We start from the raw sequence: 21,875 nt of genomic DNA, 5'->3' as shown, positions 1-21,875 counted from the left end.
GCAGCAACTAATGATAAGATTATGATACCTGTCCAAAATTGAAGCCTAAGTTTTTGTGGATCTCTTCTCTCTAGATATATGAGACTGTAGACTGTCAACAAAATGTATATTAGATTTGAAATGTGTGACGTTGACGTCATACGTAATAAATTCAGTATACTTTTTGTTGATATGTTTCTTATATTTTCAGCATATGTAGAAATCTAACTTGTTATTAGTCCTTACCTGTATTACTATCATCACTGAATGTTGATGTTTAATGTTTACTTGCTTTGATTCCTAAATCTTAATATCATTTGCAGGTTCTGGTGTTCTTCACAACCTGATATGTGTGTAGAAGGTATCCTGTCTGCTGAACTGTCTCAAGAACAAAATGTAACGACCGCAGATTTATGGAGAGTCATACAACAACGTACAACATTTATACAATCAGGTATAAGGAATTAGAAGCATCATCAATATACATGAAGCATCATCGGTGGTAGGAGTAGCTGAAGAACATCAGCGGCAGGAAGAATGTATAACAAAAGCAACAACAGAGTCAACTGAAGCAGAGATGATAACAACAGTAATGTGACAGTTACATGAAGCAAGTCAGAATAATATGAGGAAAACGTTTCTGTGTTAGAGAAGAGAAGCAGCTTGAGAAGTGCAGCAACATGAGTGCTGCACGTTAAGGACTGAAGCAGTTTGAGAAGAGCTGCAGCTTAAGAACCTTAGCTTAGTGGAATTATTAACATCTTATTACTTGTGCATAATAAGAGCCCTGTTATTGCAGTCAGGTTCTTTACAACATAATTGATTAAAACTGGTAAGAGGTGTATATCGCAGTAAATTCTGTGTTGGATGTCGTCTCCTTCCGTTGAAGTAGTCATTTTAATATCTTAAATGATCGTATGTGACACGAATCGTTGTCACTGCCAAAGTAAAATGTATATCAAAATTTCAGCAGGAATTCAAAGATGATATTCCACACATGGAGAGACTGAGATGAAACTTGCTGGATGTTGGATGTTTGTAAAGATTAATCAGCTGATTTGATTGAGCTACCCAGTACAATACGATACGATATCTTTAAATAGAATTTGATTATGGGAAGCTGTTGAAAAATGCTTAATTGTAAGAGTAGTATGAGCATATAGTAAGTTAGGAGGGATATACAGAGTAAACCACGGGAGCCAAGCGTGCAGGTGGTTGTGCTGGGTTGAGAGGTGTTTACTTCCGCTCTGAGGGAAAGAGATGTGTAGAGGGAAGGAACTGACCTCAAATGGCCATGCTGAGAAAGACAGACCTGACGCAGAGGCTGCTTGACTCTCAGCTGAGTACGGATTATAGCCAGTTCACGTCACTACAGTTGCCTCTGTCTGACCTGGAGTAGGTCCAGGTGATGCTGCTGCATCACTCTTTACTATACACGGCTTGTGAGCACTGTATGCATGTGACTCCAGGTGACCTAGGCTACGTTGGCTCGAAACTAATGCATCATTCTCAAAAACTCGAGGACTGTGTAAAGATTTGAGAATAGTTTATCTCATCACCGACCTAAGTTAACAAATGGTGGGTCGATAGTAACGCACCGACCTTGTCGTGTACATTTACACACAACGCCTCTGGTGTTCAGTTACTGAATATCAAAGGCTCTCATGAGCTGCGGCTGTGGACTTCAGGTTTGTTATTTCACAACCTGTGTCATATAGGGCAAACGAGTGACATGTTTTCTGTGCGACAATACATTTTGAAAGATCTCAAGACTGAAAAAGCATGTAGTCACACATACAGGTGGGAAACCATTTAAGAGTTCAGAGTGCCAGAAAAGCTTCCCCCGTTGGATTGATCTTGAAAAGCGCATGAACGGCCATACTCTGAAGCCATAGGAATGAATGTTCATAGTGTCAAAAGACTGTCTCCTGGATTTTTGTTTTGAAGAGGAACATGTGAGTGTTCATACAAGAGAGAAGCTATATGAACGTCCACAATGCTAGAAGAGCTCAGTATGGCAAGACCATTCATGTAGAAGAGAAGCCACCGGTAAAAGAGCTTTCCTCAGAAGAGTTATTTAGTAAAGCACGTGGTGACTCGTACAGGAAAGAAGCAATATGAATGCCCACAATGCCAAAAGTTTCCTTAGGACAGTTGGTTTGTATTGCACATAAAAACTTACACAGGAGAAAGGCCATATGAGGGCTTACTGCCAAAAGGGCTTTTTCTGGAAGAACTCTTTAGTACGACTCATGACTACTAATACAAAAGGGAATCCATATGAATGCTCACAGTGCCGAAAGTGCTTTGTTTTGAAGAGCACTTTAGTACGACACATGACTACTCATACAGGAGAGAAACCATATGATTGCTCGCACTGCCAAAAGAGCTTTCCACGTAAGAGGTATCTAGCGCAGCACATGATTACTCATTCAGGAGAAAAGCCATATGAATGCTTCTACTGCCAAAAGAGCTTTCCTCGGAAAAGTTACTTAGTAAAGCACATGATTACTCATTCAGAAGAGAAGCCTTATGAATGCTCTTACTGCCAAAAGAGCTTTCCCCGGAAGAGTAATTTAGTACAGCACATGGATACACATACAGGAGAGAAGCCATATGAATGCTCGCACTGCCAAAGGAGTTTTTCGCGGAACAGTTCATTAGTGATGCACATGACAACTCATACAGGAGAGAAGCTATATAAATGCTCACAGTGTCAAAAGAGTTTCTCCCGGAGGTCGTTTTTAATGAACCATATGACTGTTCATACAAGAGAGAAACGATATGAATGTTCACAGTGTCAGAAGAGCTTTCGTTGGAGGAAATATTTAGCACAACACATGATTACTCATACAGGAGAGAAGCGATATGAATGCTCGGAGTGTCAAAAGTGCTTTCTTTGGAAGAACTCTTTCGTACGGCACATGACTACTCACACAGGAGAGAAGCCATATGAATGCTATCACTGCCAAAAATGCTTTCCTTTGAAAGGTTTTTTAGTAAAACATATGATTACGCATACAACAGAGAAGCCATATGAATGCTCTCAGTGCCAAAAGAGCTTTCCTCGGAAGAGTTATTTATTACAGCACATGACAACCCATACGGGAGAGAAGCCCTTTGAATGCTTTCACTGCCAGAAGAGATTTCTTCGGAAGGGCTATTTAGTTAAGCACATGGTTACTCATTCAGGAGAAAAGCCGTTTAAGTGCACACTCTGTCAAAATAGTTTTCCTAGAAAGAAATCGTTAGTAGAGCACATGAATGCTCATACAGGAGAGAGGCCGTATGAATGCTCACACTGCCAAAAGAGTTTTTCACGGAACAGTTCGTTCATAGTGCATATGAAAACTCATACAGGAGAGAAGCCACACGAATGCGCGCAATGCCAGAAAAGCTTTTCCCGGAGGGCTTCCTTAGTAAGGCACATGATTACTCACAGGATAAAGACCATATGAATCCTTCCTATAATGCTAAAAGAGCTTCTGTCTGAAAAGTCATGCCTCCTGATTAATGATTCTGAAACAGGACGAGATATTACAATGAAAACAAAAGCAGTTATTTTCATTGACCATTATTCTTCATATCTAACAACGTTACTTCACAAGATTATCACGTCTGCCGACCACACACTTCAGCCAACGTTCAGGCAGTTTCTTGAAGCCGTCATGTTGTCGCTGATGGTCCAGCATAAGAATTCGTCGCTTTCACGTTCATGTGGCAGCAATAGCATCAATAGCCAGCTCCTGCTCACGTGAAGTTAGTGTTTGCTGAGATGTGCTGCGATTCTTTTTGATCATCTCATCTGCGCGCTGTTAATGATCCGGGTCTGTTGCTGACTGCGGCCTCCCACTACGGAGTTCGTTATGCAGTTCTGCACTTCCAAAGTCTCCTCTGGCCACATGCCTGACCCAGAGGCGAACACGTCATACAATCAACACCATACACAACTTTCATTCACCAGTGAATGTCAACTGGTGAAATGTTTTCTGATGTCAGAAACTCGATAGCTGCATACCATTTAAACCGCACTGACATTATTTTCACCATCTGTCATGTTGACTAACGGAGGTCTGAAGCCACTGGTGACAGAACTAGAAACTTTACAGCAATCGGCGGGAAGAACAAATGTATTGACTTTAGTTTATGTAGATGTGTGTGTGTGTGTGTGTGTGTTTAGTGTTACCGGACTGTACCTGCTTGAGGTTAAACCGCAAGTGAAGTCAACATTGGTGAAACTGAAATTCTGTCTCGTCAAATAATTGTTCATCCCAAAGGAATCCATCCTTCCTTTTATATTAGCTGACACTGAGGTTTGTTGAATGTGTTTGATTATAGAGTCTCAGATGTAGGGATTTTGGTCTGGGTGGTGTGCGAAATGAGAGGGTCAGGGAGAGTAGTTTGGTGAAGAGAGAAGAGGTGGCGAAACCCTTGCGGAAGATGAAATCCAACAAGGCGGCGGGGATGGATGTTATTGCAGTGGAATTTATTCAAAAGGGAGTGACTGTGTTGTTGATTGGTTGATAAGAATATTCGATATATATGTGGAACATGGTGAAGTGCCTGAGGATTGGCGGAATGCAAGTATAGTGCCATTGTAGGCAAACGGGGATAAAGGTGAATGTTCAAACTACAGAGGCATAACTTTGTCGAGTATTCTTGGAAAATCGTGTGGGAGGGTATTGGTTGAGAGGGTGAAGGCATTGACAATGCATCAAACTGGGGAGGAGCAGTGTGGTTTCAGAAGTGGTAGAGGCTAGGTGGATCAGGTGTTTGCTTTGAAGAATGTGTGTGAGAAATACTTACAGAAGCAGGTGGATTTGTATATGACATTTGTGGATCTGGAGAAGGCATATGACAGGGTGGAGAGAGATGCTTTTTGGAAGGTCTCAAGAGTATACAGTGTGGGAGGTAAGCAGCTACAAGCAGAGAAGCTTTCATCAAGGTTTTAAGGCATGTGTACGAGTAGCATGAGATGAGAGTGATTGGTTCCCAGTGAAGGTCGGTTTGCGGCACGGGTGCGTGATGTCTCCATGGTTGTTTAATTTGCTTATGGATGGGGTAGTTAGGGAGGTAGATGAAAGAGTTTTGGAGAGAGAGGCGAGTATGCAGTCTGTAGGGTAAGTGAGGGCCTGGGAAGTGAGTCAGTTGTTGTTCGCCGATGATATAGCACAGATGGTTGATTCGAGTGACAGATTGAAAAAGTGTGTGAAAGGAGAAAGTTGAGAGTAAATGTTATAGGTTCAGTAAGGTTGAGGGACAAGTTAATTAGATATGAGTTTGAATGGAGAACAATTGGAGGAAATGAAGTGTTTTAGATATCTGGGATTGGACTTAGCAGCGACTGAAACCATTGAAGTGGAAGTGAGTCATAGGGTGAGGGAGGGGGCGAAGGTTATAGGAGCGATAAAGAATGCGTGGAAAGAGGTATGGGCTATAGATAGGGTCATGCAGGGGAGGGTGGATGTGTTGGAAATGAAATGTTTGAGGACAATTATTAGTATGAGGTGGTTTGATCGAGTAAGTAATGAAAGGGTAAAAGAGAGGTGTGGTAATAAAAGGATTGTGGTTGAGAGAAAAGAAGAAGAGGTTTTGAAATGGTTTAGAGATATTGAGAGAATGAGTGAGGAAAGATTGACAAAGAGGATATTTGTGTCAGAGGTGGAGACCAAATTGGAGGTGGGAGGATGGTGTGGAAAATATTTTGAGTAATCGGGGCCTGAACATACAGGAGGGTGAAAGGCGTACACGGAATAATGAATTGGAACGATGTGGTATACTGGGGTCCACTTTCTGTCGGTGGACTGAACCACGGCATGTAAAAGGTCTAGGGTAAACCATAGGAAAGGCCTTTTGGGCCTAGATGTGGATAGGAAACTCAGGTTTCGGTGCATTACACATGGCAGCTAGAGACTGAGTGTGAACGAATGTGGCCTTTGTTGTCTTCATGGCGCTACTTCGCTAAAAGGGGGAAGGGGGATGCTATATCATGTGTGGCGGGGTGGCGACGGAATGGATGAATATGTACATATGTCTATGTATGTATACGTTTGAAATGCATATGTATGTAAATGTGCGTGTGTGGGTGTTTATGTATATACATGTGCATGTGGTTGGGTTGGGATATTTCTCGTCTGTGTCCTTGCGATGCCTCACTAACGCGGGACACGGCGATTAAGTGAATTAGATGCATATATATATATATATATATATATATATATATATATATATATATATATATATATATATATATATATATATATATATATACATATATATATGTATATATATATATATATGTATGTATGTATGTATGTATGTATGTATGTATGTATATATTCTATGAGTCCACGGGGAAAATGAAACACGATAAGTTCCCAAGTGCACTTTCGTGTAATAATCACATCATCAGGGGAGACACAAGAGAGAAATATAAGTCAGTTGATATACATCGAACAGACGAAGGTAGGACGCCATTTGGTAAACTTGCTCTAACAGGGAAGCCATCTGTGTTGATGTCACAAAGTCTTTTTGTGATTTAGAGAAATACAGTGATTTAAGTAATGATGAAATTAATGTCTGTAAGGGTTTAGTGTATGCCAGTTTGTCAAAACCAGTGGAACCTAATTGCCCTAAAATATTTATAAGAGCTATTAATACCCTAAAAAAAGACAAGGATATACATATTACTAAAGCAGATAAGGCTAACACTGTTGTGATTTTAGACAAAAGTAACTATTTATCCAAAATGAATGATCTTTTAAATGATGACACAACATATTCTAAACTTAGTAAGATTTACTTAGAAGCAGTTAATTCCCATTTCAATAAAGAAATGAAGTTGCTGTTGAAAGGTAATAGTTCTCTAATCAAAAGTTTGTCATCTTTGTCCCCTTCATTGCCATATATGTACGGACTTAAAAAAACACATAAACAGAATTTTCCAGCAAGACCTATAGTGAGTTCAGTAGGCTTCATCACATATAAATTGTCAAAGTGGTTAGTTTCTTTATTAAGCCCTTTAGTGGGAAAGGTATCAAATTCTAATATCATGAAAATGTAGATTTAGTCAACAAGCTAAACAATATCAATGTTAATTTTGATTTCAAACTAGTTAGCTTTGATGTTTCCTCACTTTTCACTAAAGTTTCAGTTGATGACCTTCTAGAATATTTATTTGATGTCTTGGATGATATTCATTTACTTGTTTCAAAGTCTGTTTTCATTGAACTGATAATATTGTGTATAAAAGACTATATTTCAATTCAATGGAGATTATTATGCTCAAAAATTTGGTATGGCAATGGATAACCCTCTTTCACCTGTACTAAGTAATCTTTCTATGGAAATGTTGAAACAAAATTACTAAAGGATATCTTACCTTCTAATGCAATTTGGGTTAGGTATGAAGATGATGTTCTTTGTGTTTGGCCAACAAATGAAAATTTACAAATATTTCTCCCCTTAACAATTTAGTACCTTCCATTAGATTTACTGTAGAAAATGAAAATAATGGTATATTACTATTTTTAGATTACATGATCCATAGGCAAGGAAACAAGTTTAAGTTTAGCATATACAGAAAACCCACCAATGTATGCTCATATATCCATTATTACTCATCTCAACATGACAGAGTTAAATTATCATCATTTCAATCTATGTTCTCTATGTTCCTTAGGGCATTACGTATTTGCAGTCCAGAGTTTATTGATGATGAGTTTGAGAAGATATATTCTATTGGATCTAAGTTGAAGTACCCTAGATCTTTCATTGATAAATCCCTTAAGTTAGCAAAGAAATTATTTTATAGAGTTGAGACCAAACCTCCCATTGACACCAAGAATCTTTTATTTCAACCTTTTAATAATAATTTCACTTTACATCCCATGTTGCTTAAATCCTTTAATGTAAATGTTGCCTTCAGCAACAATGATACTATAAAGAATATCTTAATCAGGAATTCACCAGAAAATTCTCCTGGGTGCATCTATAAAGTGCCATGTGAAAATTGTGATAAATTTTATGTTGGACAGACTGGTAAGGATCTTTCTGTTAGACTTAAGCAACATAAATAAAGTATAAGAACGGGACAAAAATCAAATGCCTTGTTTAATCACATTAAAAACTATGATCATTGTATTGACTGGAGTACTGCCATCTCAGTTATTAACTCTAGCTCTATTACCATGAGAAATATAATTGAATCTGCTATTATTAGATACACAAAGAATTATAATCTTAATATTAGTGATGGTCTATACAAATTAGATAACTTTATTGTTGATAAAATTTGTAAAATGATAAGTTTATGAACGCTCGTGTCTTGGAAAATCGCATGTATACCAAATGGCGTCCTAGCTTCGTCTCTTCGCTGTATATATGAACTGACTTATATTTCTCTCTTGTGTCTCCCCTGATGATGTGATTATTGCGCTAAAGTGCACCTGGAAATTTATCGTGTTTCATTTTCTCCGCTACCTCAGGAATATCTTGATCACGCGCAAAATTGTGATCTTTTCCAATATATATATATATATATATATATATATATATATATATATATATATATATATATATATATATATATATATATATATATATATATATATATTTTTTTTTTTTTTTTCTTTGTCGCTGTCTCCCGCGTTTGCGAGGTAGCGCAAGGAAACAGACGAAAGAAATGGCCCAACCCACCCCCATACACATGTATATACATACGTCCACACACGCAAATATACATACCTACACAGCTTTCCATGGTTTACCCCAGACGCTTCACATGCCCTGATTCAATCCACTGACAGCACGTCAACCCCGGTATACCACATCGCTCCAATTCACTCTATTCCTTGCCCTCCTTTCACCCTCCTGCATGTTCAGGCCCCGATCACACAAAATCTTTTTCACTCCATCTTTCCACCTCCAATTTGGTCTCCCTCTTCTCCTCGTTACCTCCACCTCCGACACATATATCCTCTTGGTCAATCTTTCCTCACTCATTCTCTCCATGTGCCCAAACCATTTCAAAACACCCTCTTCTGCTCTCTCAACCACGCTCTTTTTATTTCCACACATCTCTCTTACCCTTACGTTACTTACTCGATCAAACCACCTCACACCACACATTGTCCTCAAACATCTCATTTCCAGCACATCCATCCTCCTGCGCACCACTCTATCCATAGCCCACGCCTCGCAACCATACAACATTGTTGGAACCACTATTCCTTCAAACATACCCATTTTTGCTTTCCGAGATAATGTTCTCGAATTCCACACATTCTTCAAGGCTCCCAGAATTTTCGCCCCCTCCCCCATCCTATGATCCACTTCCGCTTCCATGGTTCCATCCGCTGCCAGATCCACTCCCAGATATCTAAAACACTTTACTTCCTCCAGTTTTTCTACATTCAAACTCACCTCTCAATTGACTTGACCCTCAACCCTACTGTACCTAATAACCTTGCTCTTATTCACATTTACTCTTAACTTTCTTCTTTCACACACTTTACCAAACTCAGTCACCAGCTTCTGCAGTTTCTCACATGAATCAGCCACCAGCGCTGTATCATCAGCGAACAACAACTGACTCACTTCCCAAGCTCTCTCATCCCCAACAGACTTCATACTTGCCCCTCTTTCCAAAACTCTTGCATTCACCTCCCTAACAACCCCATCCATAAACAAATTAAACAACCATGGAGACATCACACACCCCTGCCGCAAACCTACATTCACTGAGAACCAATCACTTTCCTCTCTTCCTACACGTACACATGCCTTACCTCCTCGATAAAAACTTTTCACTGCTTCTAACAACTTGCCTCCCACACCATATATTCTTAATACCTTCCACAGAGCATCTCTATCAACTCTATCATATGCCTTCTCCAGATCCATAAATGCTACATACAAATCCATTTGCTTTTCTAAGTATTTCTCACATACATTCTTCAAAGCAAACACCTGATCCACATATCCTCTACCACTTCTGAAAACCACACTGATCTTCCCCAATCTGATACTCTGTACATGCCTTCACCCTCGATCTTCCCCAATCTGATACTCTGTACATGCCTTCACCCTCTCAATCAATACCGTCACATATAATTTACCAGGAACACTCAACAAACTTATACCTCTGTAATTTGAGCACTCACTCTTATCCCCTTTGACTTTGTACAATGGCACTATGCACGCATTCCGCCAATCCTCAGGCACCTCACCATGAGTCATACATACATTAAATAACCTTACCAACCAGTCAACAATACAGTCACCCCCTTTTTTAATAAATATATGTTTGGAAGTCGAGAACATTATCTCGGGAAGCAAAAATAGGTATGTTTGAAGGAATAGTGGTTCCAACAATGTTGTATGGTTGCGAGGCGTGGGCTATGGATAGAGTTGTGCGCAGGAGGGTGGATGTGCTGGAAATGAGATGTTTGAGGACAATGTGTGGTGTGAGGTGGTTTGATCGAGTAAGTAACGTAAGGGTAAGAGAGATGTGTGGAAATAAAAAGAGCGTGGTTGAGAGAGCAGAAGTGGGTGTTTTGAAATGGTTTGGGCACATGGAGAGAATGAGTGAGGAAAGATTGACCAAGAGGATATATGTGTCGGAGGTGGAGGAAACGAGGAGAAGTGGGAGACCAAATTGGAGGTGGAAAGATGGAGTGTAAAAGATTTTGAGTGATCGGGGAATGAACATCCAGGAGGGTGAAAGGCCGGCAAGGAATAGAGTGAATTGGATCGATGTGGCATACCGGGGTTGACGTGCTGTCAGTGGATTGAATCAGGGCATGTGAAGCGTCTGGGGTAAACCACGGAAAGTTCTGTGGGGCCTGGATGTGGAAAGGGAGCTGTGGTTTCGGGCATTATTGCATGACAGCTAGAGACTGAGTGTGAACGAATGGGGCCTTTGTTGTCTTTTCCTAGCGCTACCTCGCACACATGAGGGGGGAGGGGTATGGTTTTCCATGTGTGGCGAGGTGGCGATGGGAATGAATAAAGGCAGACAGTGTGAATTGTGTGCATGGGTATATATATATATATATATATATATATATATATATATATATATATATATATATATATATATATATATATATATATGTATGTATATATATATATATATATATATATATATATATATATATATATATATATATATATATATATATATATATATATATATATATGTGTCTGTGTGTGTATATATGTGTACATTGAGATGTATAGGTATGTATATTTGCGTGTGTGGACGTGTATGTATATACATGTGTATGGGGGTGGGTTGGGCCATTTCTTTCGTCTGTTTCCTTGCGTTACCTCGCAAACGCGGGAAACAGCGACAAAGCAAAATAAAAAATAATAAATGGTAAAATATATATATATATATATATATATATATATATATATATATATATATATATATATATATATATATATATGTATTATTATTATTATTATTATACTTTGTCGGTGTCTCCCGCGTTTGCGAGGTAGCGCAAGGAAACAGACGAAAGAAATGGCCCAACCCACCCCCCCATACACATGTATATACATACGTCCACACACGCAAATATACATACCTACACAGCTTTCCATGGTTTACCCCAGACGCTTCACATGCCCTGCTTCAATCCACTGACAGCACGTCAACCCCGGTATACCACATCGCTCCAATTCACTCTATTCCTTGCCCTCCTTTCACCCTCCTGCATGCTCAGGCCCCGATCACACAAAATCTTTTTCACTCCATCTTTCCACCTCCAATTTGGTCTCCCTCTTCTCCTTGTTCCCTCCACCTCCGACACATATATCCTCTTGGTCAATCTTTCCTCACTCATCCTCTCCATGTGCCCAAACCACTTCAAAACGCCGTCTTCTGCTCTCTCAACCACGCTCTTTTTATTTCCACACATCTCTCTTACCCTTACGTTACTCACTCGATCAAACCACCTCACACCACACATTGTCCTCAAACATCTCATTTCCAGCACATCCATCCTCCTGCGCACAACTCTATCCATAGCCCACGCCTCGCAACCATACAACATTGTTGGAACCACTATTCCTTCAAACATACCCATTTTTGCTTTCCGAGATAATGTTCTTGACTTCCACACATTCTTCAAGGCCCCCAGGATTTTCGCCCCCTCCCCCACCCTATGATCCACTTCCGCTTCCATGGTTCCATCTGCTGCCAGATCCACTCCCAGATATCTAAAACACTTCACTTCCTCCAGTTTTTCTCCATTCAAACTCACCTCCCAATTGACTTGACCCTCAAACCTACTGTACCTTATAACCTTGCTCTTATTCACATTTACTCTTAACTTTCTTCTTCCACTCACTTTTCCAAACTCAGTCACCAGCTTCTGCAGTTTTCACACATATATATATATATATATATATATATATATATATATATATATATATATATATATATATATATATATATATATATATATATATATTATATATATATATATATATATATATATATATATATATATATATATATATATATATATATATATATATATATATATATATATATTTCCATGCTATTCGCCATTTCCCGCGTTAGCCTTTGAGAGAATATCCTCATCTGGCCCCTTCTCTGTTCATTCTTTTGGAGAAAAAAAAGAAAAAAAAAAACGAGAGGGGAGGATTTCCAACCCCCCGCTCCATTCCCTTTAGGTCACCTTCTACGACACGCAGGGAAACCTTAGGAAGTATATATATCTTTTTTTTTTTTCTTTTTTTTTGCCGCTGTCTCCCGCGTTTGCGAGGTAGCGCAAGGAAACAAACGAAAGAAATGGCCCAACCCACCCCCATACACATGTATATACATACGTCCACACACGCAAATATACATACCTACACAGCTTTCCATGGTTTACCCCAGACGCTTCACATGCCTTGATTCAATCCACTGACAGCACGTCAACCCCGGTATACCACATCGCTCCAATTCACTCTATTCCTTGCCCTCCTTTCACCCTCCTGCATGTTCAGGCCCCGATCACACAAAATCTTTTTCACTCCATCTTTCCACCTCCAATTTGGTCTCCCTCTTCTCCTCGTTCCCTCCACCTCCGACACATATATTCTCTTGGTCAATCTTTCCTCACTCATTCTCTCCATGTGCCCGAACCATTTCAAAACACCCTCTTCTGCTCTCTCAACCACGCTCTTTTTATTTCCACACATCTCTCTTACCCTTTCGTTACTTACTCGATCAAACCACCTCACACCACATATTGTCCTCAAACATCTCATTTCCAGCACATCCATCCTCCTGCGCACAACTCTATCCGTAGCCCACGTCTCGCAACCATACAACATTGTTGGAACCACTATTCCTTCAAACATACCCATTTTTGCTTTCCGAGATAATGTTCTCGACTTCCACACATTCTTCAAGGCTCCCAGAATTTTCGCCCCCTCCCCCACCCTATGATCCACTTCCGCTTCCATGGTTCCATCCGCTGCCAGATCCACTCCCAGATATCTAAAACACTTCACTTCCTCCAGTTTTTCTCCATTCAAACTCACCTCCCAATTGACTTGACCCTCAACCCTACTGTACCTAATAACCTTGCTCTTATTCACATTTACTCTTAACTTTCTTCTTTCACACACTTTACCAAACTCAGTCACCAGCTTCTGCAGTTTCTCACATGAATCAGCCACCAGCGCTGTATCATCAGCGAACAACAACTGACTCACTTCCCAAGCTCTCTCATCCCCAACAGATTTCATACTTGCTCCTCTTTCCAAAACTCTTGCATTCACCTCCCTAACCACCTCATCCATAAACAAATCAAACAACCATGGAGACATCACACACCCCTGCCGCAAACCTGCATTCACTGAGAACCAATCACTTTCCTCTCTTCCTACACGTACACATGCCTTACATCCTCGATAAAAACTTTTCACTGCTTCTAACAACTTTCCTCCCACACCATATATTCTTAATACCTTCCACAAAGCATCTCTATCAACTCTATCATATGCCCTCTCCAGATCCATAAATGCTACATACAAATCCATTTGCTTTTCTAAGTATTTCTCACATACATTCTTCAAAGCAAACACCTGATCCACACATCCTCTAACACTTCTGAAACCACACTGCTCTTCCCCAATCTGATGCTCTGTACATGCCTTCACCCTCTCAATCAATATCCTCACATATAATTTACCAGGAATACTCAACAAACTTATACCTCTGTAATTTGAGCACTCACTCTTATCCCCTTTGCCTTTGTACAATGGCACTATGCACGCCTTCCGCCAATCCTCAGGCACCTCACCATGAGTCATACATACACCGAATAACCTTACCAACCAGTCAACAATACAGTCACCCCCTTTTTTAATAAATTCCACTGCAATACCATCCAAACCTGCTGCCTTGCCGGCTTTCATCTTCCGCAAAGCTTTTACTACCTCTTCTTTGTTTACCAAATCATCTTCCCTAACCCTCTCACTTTGCACACCACCTCGACCAAAACACCCTATATCTGCCACTCTATCATCAAACACATTCAACAAACCTTCAAAATACTCACTCCATCTCCTTCTCACATCACCACTACTTGTTATCATCTCCCCATTTGCGCCCTTCACTGAAGTTCCCATTTGCTCCCTTGTCTTACGCACTTTATTTACCTCCTTCCAGAACATCTTTTTATTCTCCCTAAAATTTAATGATACTCTCTCTCCCCAACTCTCATTTGCCCTTTTTTTCACCTCTTGCACCTTTCTCTTGACCTCCTGTCTCTTTCTTTTATACATCTCCCACTCAATTGCATTTCTTCCTTGCAAAAATCGTCCAAATGCCTCTCTCTTCTCTTTCACTAATACTCTTACTTCTTCATCCCACTATTCACTACCCTTTCTAATCAACCCACCTCCCACTCTTCTCATGCCACAAGCATCTTTTGCGCAATCCATCACTGATTCCCTAAATACATCCCATTCCTCCCCCACTCCCTTTACTTCCATTGTTCTCACCTTTTTCCATTCTGTACTCAGTCTCTCCTGGTACTTCCTCACACAAGTCTCCTTCCCAAGCTCACTTACTCTCACCACCCTCTTCACCCCAACATTCACTCTTCTATTCTGAAAACCCATACAAATCTTCACTTTAGCCTCCACAAGATAATGATCAGACATCCCTCCAGTTGCACCTCTCAGCACATTAACATCCAAAAGTCTCTCTTTCGCGCGCCTGTCAATTAACACGTAATCCAATAACGCTCTCTGGCCATCTCTCCTACTTACATAAGTATACTTATGTATATCTCGCTTTTTAAACCAGGTATTCCCAATCATCAGTCCTTTTTCAGCACATAAATCTACAAGCTCTTCACCATTTCCATTTACAACACTGAACACCCCATGTATACCAATTATTCCGTCAACTGCCACATTACTCACCTTTGCATTCAAATCACCCATCACTACAACCCGGTCTCGTGCATCAAAATCACTAACACACTCATTCAGCTGCTCCCAAAACACTTGCCTCTCATGATCTTTCTTCTCATGCCCAGGTGCATATGCACCAATAATCACCCATCTCTCTCTATCAACTTTCAGTTTTACCCATATTAATCGAGAATTTACTTTCTTACATTCTATCACATACTCCCACAACTCCTGTTTCAGGAGTATTGCTACTCCTTCCCTTGCTCTTGTCTTCTCACTAACCCCTGACTTTACTCCCAAGACATTCTCAAACCACTCTTCCCCTTTACCCTTGAGCTTCGTTTCACTCAGAGCCAAAACATCCAGGGTCCTTTCCTCAAACATACTACCTATCTCTCCTTTTTTCACATCTTGGTTACATCCACACACATTTAGGCACCCCAATCTGAGCCTTCGAGGAGGATGAGCACTCCACGCGTGACTCCTTCTTCTGTTTCCCAATTTAGAAAGTTAAAAAAATACAAGGAGGGGAGGATTTTTGGCCCCCCGCTCCCGTCCCCTCTAGTCGCTTTCTATATATATATATATATATATATATATATATATATATATATATATATATATATATATATATATATATATATATATATATATATATATATATATATTTTTTTTTTTCTCTCTTTTTTTTTTTTGCTTTGTCGCTGTCTCCCGCGTTTGCGAGGTAGCGCAAGGAAACAGACGAAAGAAATGGCGCAACCCACCCCCATACACATGTATATACATACGTCCACACACGCAAATATACATACCTACACAGCTTTCCACGGTTTACCCCAAACGCTTCACATGCCCTGATTCAATCCACTGACAGCACGTCAACCCCGGTATACCACATCGATCCAATTCATTCTTCCTTGTCCTCCCTTCACCCTCCTGCATGTTCAGGCCCCGATCACACAAAATCTTTTTCAATCCATCTTTCCATCTCCAATTTGGTCTCCCACTTCTCCTCGTTCCCTCCACCTCCGACACATATATCCTCTTGGTCAATATTTCTTCACTCATTCTCTCCATGTGCTCAAACCATTTCAAAACACCCTCTTCTGCTCTCTCAACCATTCTCTTTTTACTTCCACACATCTCTCTTACCCTTACGTTACTTACTCGATGAAACCACCTCACACCACACATTGTCCTCAAACATCTCATTTCCAGCACATCCATCCTCCTGCGCACAACTCTATCCATAGCCCACGCCTCGCAACCATACAACATTGTTGTAACCACTATTCCTTCAAACATACCTATTTTTGCTTTCCGAGATAATGTTCTCGACTTCCAAACATATTTTTATTAAAAAAGGGGGTGACTGTATTGTTGACTGGTTGGTAAGGTTATTTAATGTATGTATGACTCATGGTGAGGTGCCTGAGGATTGGCGGAATGCGTGCATAGTGCCATTGTACAAAGGTGATGTGAGAAGGAGATGGAGTGAGTATTTTGAAGGTTTATTGAATGTGTTTGATGATAGAGTGGCAGATATAGGGTGTTTTGGTCGAGGTGGTGTACAAAGTGAGAGGGTTAGGGAAAATGATTTGGTAAACAGAGAAGAGGTAGTAAAAGCTTTGCGGAAGATGAAAGCCGGCAAGGCAGCAGGTTTGGATGGTATTGCAGTGGAATTTATTAAAAAAGGTGGTGACTGTATTATTGACTGGTTGGTAAGGTTATTTAATGTATATATGACTCATGGTGAGGTGCCTGAGGATTGGCGGAATGCGTGCATAGTGCCATTGTACAAAGGCAAAGGGGATAAGAGTGAGTGCTCAAATTACAGAGGTATAAGTTTGTTGAGTATTCCTGGTAAATTATATGGGAGGGTATTGATTGAGAGGGTGAAGGCATGTACAGAGCATCAGATTGGGGAAGAGCAGTGTGGTTTCAGAAGTGGTAGAGGATGTGTGGATCAGGTGTTTGCTTTGAAGAATGTATGTGAGAAATACTTAGAAAAGCAAATGGATTTGTATGTAGCATTTATGGATCTGGAGAAGGCATATGATAGAGTTGATAGAGATGCTCTGTGGAAGGTATTAAGAATATATGGTGTGGGAGGCAAGTTGTTAGAAGCAGTGAAAAGTTTTTATCGAGGATGTAAGGCATGTCTACGTGTAGGAAGAGAGGAAAGTGATTGGTTCTCAGTGAATGTAGGTTTGTGGCAGTTGTGTGTGATGTCTCTATGGTTGTTTAATTTGTTTATGGATGGGGTTGTTAGGGAGGTGAATGCAAGAGTTTTGGAAAGAGGGGCAAGTATGAAGTCTGTTGGGGATGAGAGAGCTTGGGAAGTGAGTCAGTTGTTGTTAGCTGATGATACATCGCTGGTGGCTGATTCATGTGAGAGACTGCAGAAGCTGGTGACTGAGTTTGGTAAAGTGTGTGAAAGAAGAAAGTTAAGAGTAAATGTGAATAAGAGCAAGGTTATTAGGTACAGTAGGGTTGAGGGTCAAGTCAATTGGGAGGTAAGTTTGAATGGAGCAAAACTGGAGGAAGTAAAGTGTTTTAGATATCTGGGAGTGGATCTGGCAGCGGATGGAACCATGGAAGCGGAAGTGGATCATAGGGTGGGGAAGGGGGCGAAAATCCTGGGAGCCTTGAAGAATGTGTGGAAGTCGAGAACATTATCTCGGAAAGCAAAAATGGGTATGTTTGAAGGAATAGTGGTTCCAACAAAGTTGTATGGTTGCGAGGCGTGGGCTATGGATAGAGTTGTGCGCAGGAGGATGGATGTGCTGGAAATGAGATGTTTGAGGACAATATGTGTTGTGAGGTGGTTTGATCGAGTAAGTAACGTAAGGGTAAGAGAGATGTGTGGAAATAAAAAGAGCGTGGTTGAGAGAGCAGAAGAGGGTGTTTTGAAATGGTTTGGGCACATGGAGAGAATGAATGAGGAAAGATTGACCAAGAGGATATATGTGTCGGAGGTGGAGGGAACGAGGAGAAGAGGGAGACCAAATTGGAGGTGGAAAGATGGAGTGAAAAAGATTTTGTGTGATCGGGGCCTGAACATGCAGGAGGGTGAAAGGAGGGCAAGGAATAGAGTGAATTGGAGCGATGTGGTATACCGGGGTTGACGTGCTGTCAGTGGATTGAATCAGGGCATGTGAAGCGTCTGGGGTAAACCATGGAAAGCTGTGTAGGTAAGTATATTTGCGTGTGTGGACGTATGTATATACATGTGTATGGGGGTGGGTTGGGCCATTTCTTTCGTCTGTTTCCTTGCGCTACCTCGCAAACGCGGTAGGCAGCGACAAAGCAAAAAAAAAAAAAAAAAAGATATATATATATATATATATATATATATATATATATATATATATATATATATATATATATATATATATATATATATATATATGTATATATATATATATATATATATATATATATATATATATATATATATATATATATATATATATATATATATATATATATATATATATATTCCCACCCGAAGTCAGGTATCCATTTTATCGACAAACCTTTAATGCCGGGTGAACAGCTGGGTTGATTGCGGACGGACTGCCGCAAGCAGGATTAAACCTAGAGGCTTGACCTTGGGCGGCCCGTGAATGCATTATGGTTGGAAACGCTAAAAGCTTCAACACGGAGAACATGGCTTCTGACTGTAGCCTTGTGGTTATGTAGTTATAATCAATATGGAATCACTGGGTTATACGGTTATACAGTGATAATAGGGGGACCCAGGGTTATACAGTGATAATTGGGTGTCCCAGGGTTATACAATGATAATAAGGGGTCCCAGTGTTATGCAGTGATAATAGGGGGTCCCAGAGCTATTCAGTGATAATAGGGGGTCTCAAGGTTATACAGTGATAATAGGGGTCCCAGGGCTATACAATAATAATACATGGTCCCAGGATTATGCATTGATAATACGGGTCCCAGGGTTATACAGTGATAATTTGGGTCCCAGGGTTATACAGTGATAACAGGGAGTCCCAGGGTTATGCAGTGGTGATATGGGGTCCTAAGGCTATACAGTGATAATAATGTGTCCAGGAGTTATGAGGTGATAATAGGGGGTCCCAGGGTTATACAATGATAACATAAGTATATATTTAGTGTAAGTGATGTTGTCTTCGTTTGTTGCGTGTGTAATCTCGGTTAACATAAAAACGTAATAAAATGATGCAAAGGAAACAAAACCAGTCACAGGTGGTGTAAGGGACGCAGTCATTTACGTTGTGATCTCACGTCATCACTCGCGGTGGTTCAAGACCAGTCCTCATACACTCCTAGAAAGTTAAGATTTCTCTCACGACATTATGAATGCCTTTTAAATTTTGTACGTGATAAGCATTCAATAAACTGTAAGGCTTGGTTAACAGAATACTATACATGTTCATTATAGTTAAACAGACCTTGACTGATGATTTTTTTATTTGATTATTTGGGTATATTTATCACTGGTGTTGGTAGCTTATGGTTCACTTAGGAACCCCATTGGTCTGGTATAAAAAGCGCCATGTTTAGTACCACGAAAGCCAGGTGCCAGAGGGAACGGACTAACTGATGAAAGCTGTCTCCATGTGGCAACCATAGCAAAATTTGTAATTCCTTATTGATGGAGAAGCGGCCGCCGGGAAGGTTATAAATTTTCACTTTGGATCCCATGAAAATATCCATTACCTGTGGTGTGTCCAGGGCAGTGCGAGATCTCCGTCACGTCCTTGTGTGCTGTGATACAAATGTTTTCTTTGAAGATGACACTGTAATGTATCCTGGTCATTGACCATTTTTGAGACAAAGAATTGCTTTATATGGGAATGAGTTCGACTGTACCCTATTTGTATCACAAAGAAAGGTTGAGGGTTATTTTGAGAGAAAAAATCTACCACATACGTACATATAGCCTCGTGCTTCAGTACGATTTGCTTTATGGTGTTGCTTGATAGACCGGACTGATATTGTGGTATGTAACTAGTGTTAGTGTATATACTTGGCGTTGCTTTTCCTGTCCGTCATTAAATTTTTCGATTGGAAACCTTGAATTATTTATCCTACAAATGTATGAAAAGGATAGATAAAAGTTCTATTTCCACCTAGTTGCCTTTTGAAACAAGAAAGTTAGGATGAAAAGAATTTATTCTCAAATGTTTTTTCTACACTAGATGACCCACAGGCGTACTGCCTCTTCTGTGCTCCCTGAGCTTGTTTTTTGTCGTTATTATTGTTTCTTCTGTTGCAGTATGGAGTTGCACTGCAATACTCCCCCACCCCACCACCACCACCACCACCACGATGAGACACGAGAAGTTGTGTAAGATATCAGTGGTGCAACCGATGAACATCTTGTAATCATTTGGATTTATAGTACCACAGTGATCAGGTTTATAGTACCACAGTGATCAGGTTTATAGTACCACAGTGATCAGGTTTATAGTACCACAGTGATCAGGTTTATAGTACCACAGTGATCAGGTTTATAGTACCACAGTGATCAGGGTTATAGTACCACAGTGATCAGGTTTATAGTACCACAGTGATCAGGGTTATAGTACCACAGTGATCAGATTCAGGGATTAAGCAGACGACTCCAGATCAACAGGAAGTTGTTTATTTCTTGAGGGTTGATTAGAGGATAAGTCGGTTCAGCCGGGGAAAAGAGTAGCAGGAAAAGGTGAAGGATATCTGGGACAAGAGACTCGGGCAGAGATTGGTCATGGAAAGGCTGGAAGATATCTTTATAATGGTTTAGGATAACGAGTAGGTATCAGTGGTGCACATTTCCTGTAGGACAACAGGGAGAAATCATGAATTCGTCAGGACCTGCAGAGAGGACGGATCTGTACATCCATTTTTAAGCAGGTCAGCTGATATTGGCAGGGGAACATGAGGAGAACACGAAGAGGGGAAGAAAATGGAGCAAGTAGGATACAGTAAGATGTGGCACAATCATATCAGAATGGATCCGAAAGTTGCAGTCTTTAAGTAGTTATGAGGACGGCGTCATTCTTACAATGGTAATTGGTAGCGTAAAGGCACCTTAGAAAATCCCTGCTGAAGACTGAACCGAACAGTTAACCTTATTACAGCAGAAGGTATGCCGGACCGGGAGATCCAGTCTAAGGACATAACAGACAGATAACACCGTTGTAACTAAAGATCATCCGGAGAAACGGTTCAAGTGGAGTAGTTAATCAAAGCCACCAAGTAACAGGCGAAGAAATATTAAGATATCGAAAAACATAACATCAAGTCTTTAAAAAGGGGAGAGATTAGGTACATTGCCTGAGTGTGATGGTGGGCGTTACATTGTAGATATTGTGGTGTAGCGGTTACCTCTGCTGACCGTGATGTATCCGCGGACCGCCCGGCATCGAGCGCACAGGTTGGAATCCTGGTTGTGGCAGTCAGTAGTAAGC

The 21,875-nt window shown here is 40.4% G+C and overlaps 1 protein-coding gene across 1 annotated transcript; it reads left to right on the top strand.

The window, feature by feature from the left end:
* The first annotated feature begins 305 nt into the window (after positions 1 to 305).
* LOC139755479 (uncharacterized) lies at positions 306 to 8,539 on the top strand. Its single transcript, XM_071673817.1, has 2 exons — positions 306 to 5,793; positions 5,828 to 8,539. The coding sequence occupies exon 1, from the start codon at positions 2,178 to 2,180 to the stop codon at positions 3,435 to 3,437; it is 1,260 nt and encodes a 419-aa protein (XP_071529918.1). The 5' UTR covers positions 306 to 2,177; the 3' UTR covers positions 3,438 to 5,793; positions 5,828 to 8,539.
* The last annotated feature ends 13,336 nt before the right edge of the window (positions 8,540 to 21,875 follow it).

This window comes from Panulirus ornatus, chromosome 19, assembly GCF_036320965.1.
Source record: "Panulirus ornatus isolate Po-2019 chromosome 19, ASM3632096v1, whole genome shotgun sequence".
NCBI lineage: Eukaryota > Metazoa > Arthropoda > Malacostraca > Decapoda > Palinuridae > Panulirus > Panulirus ornatus.
This window is presented reverse-complemented; position numbering and strand designations above follow the sequence as displayed.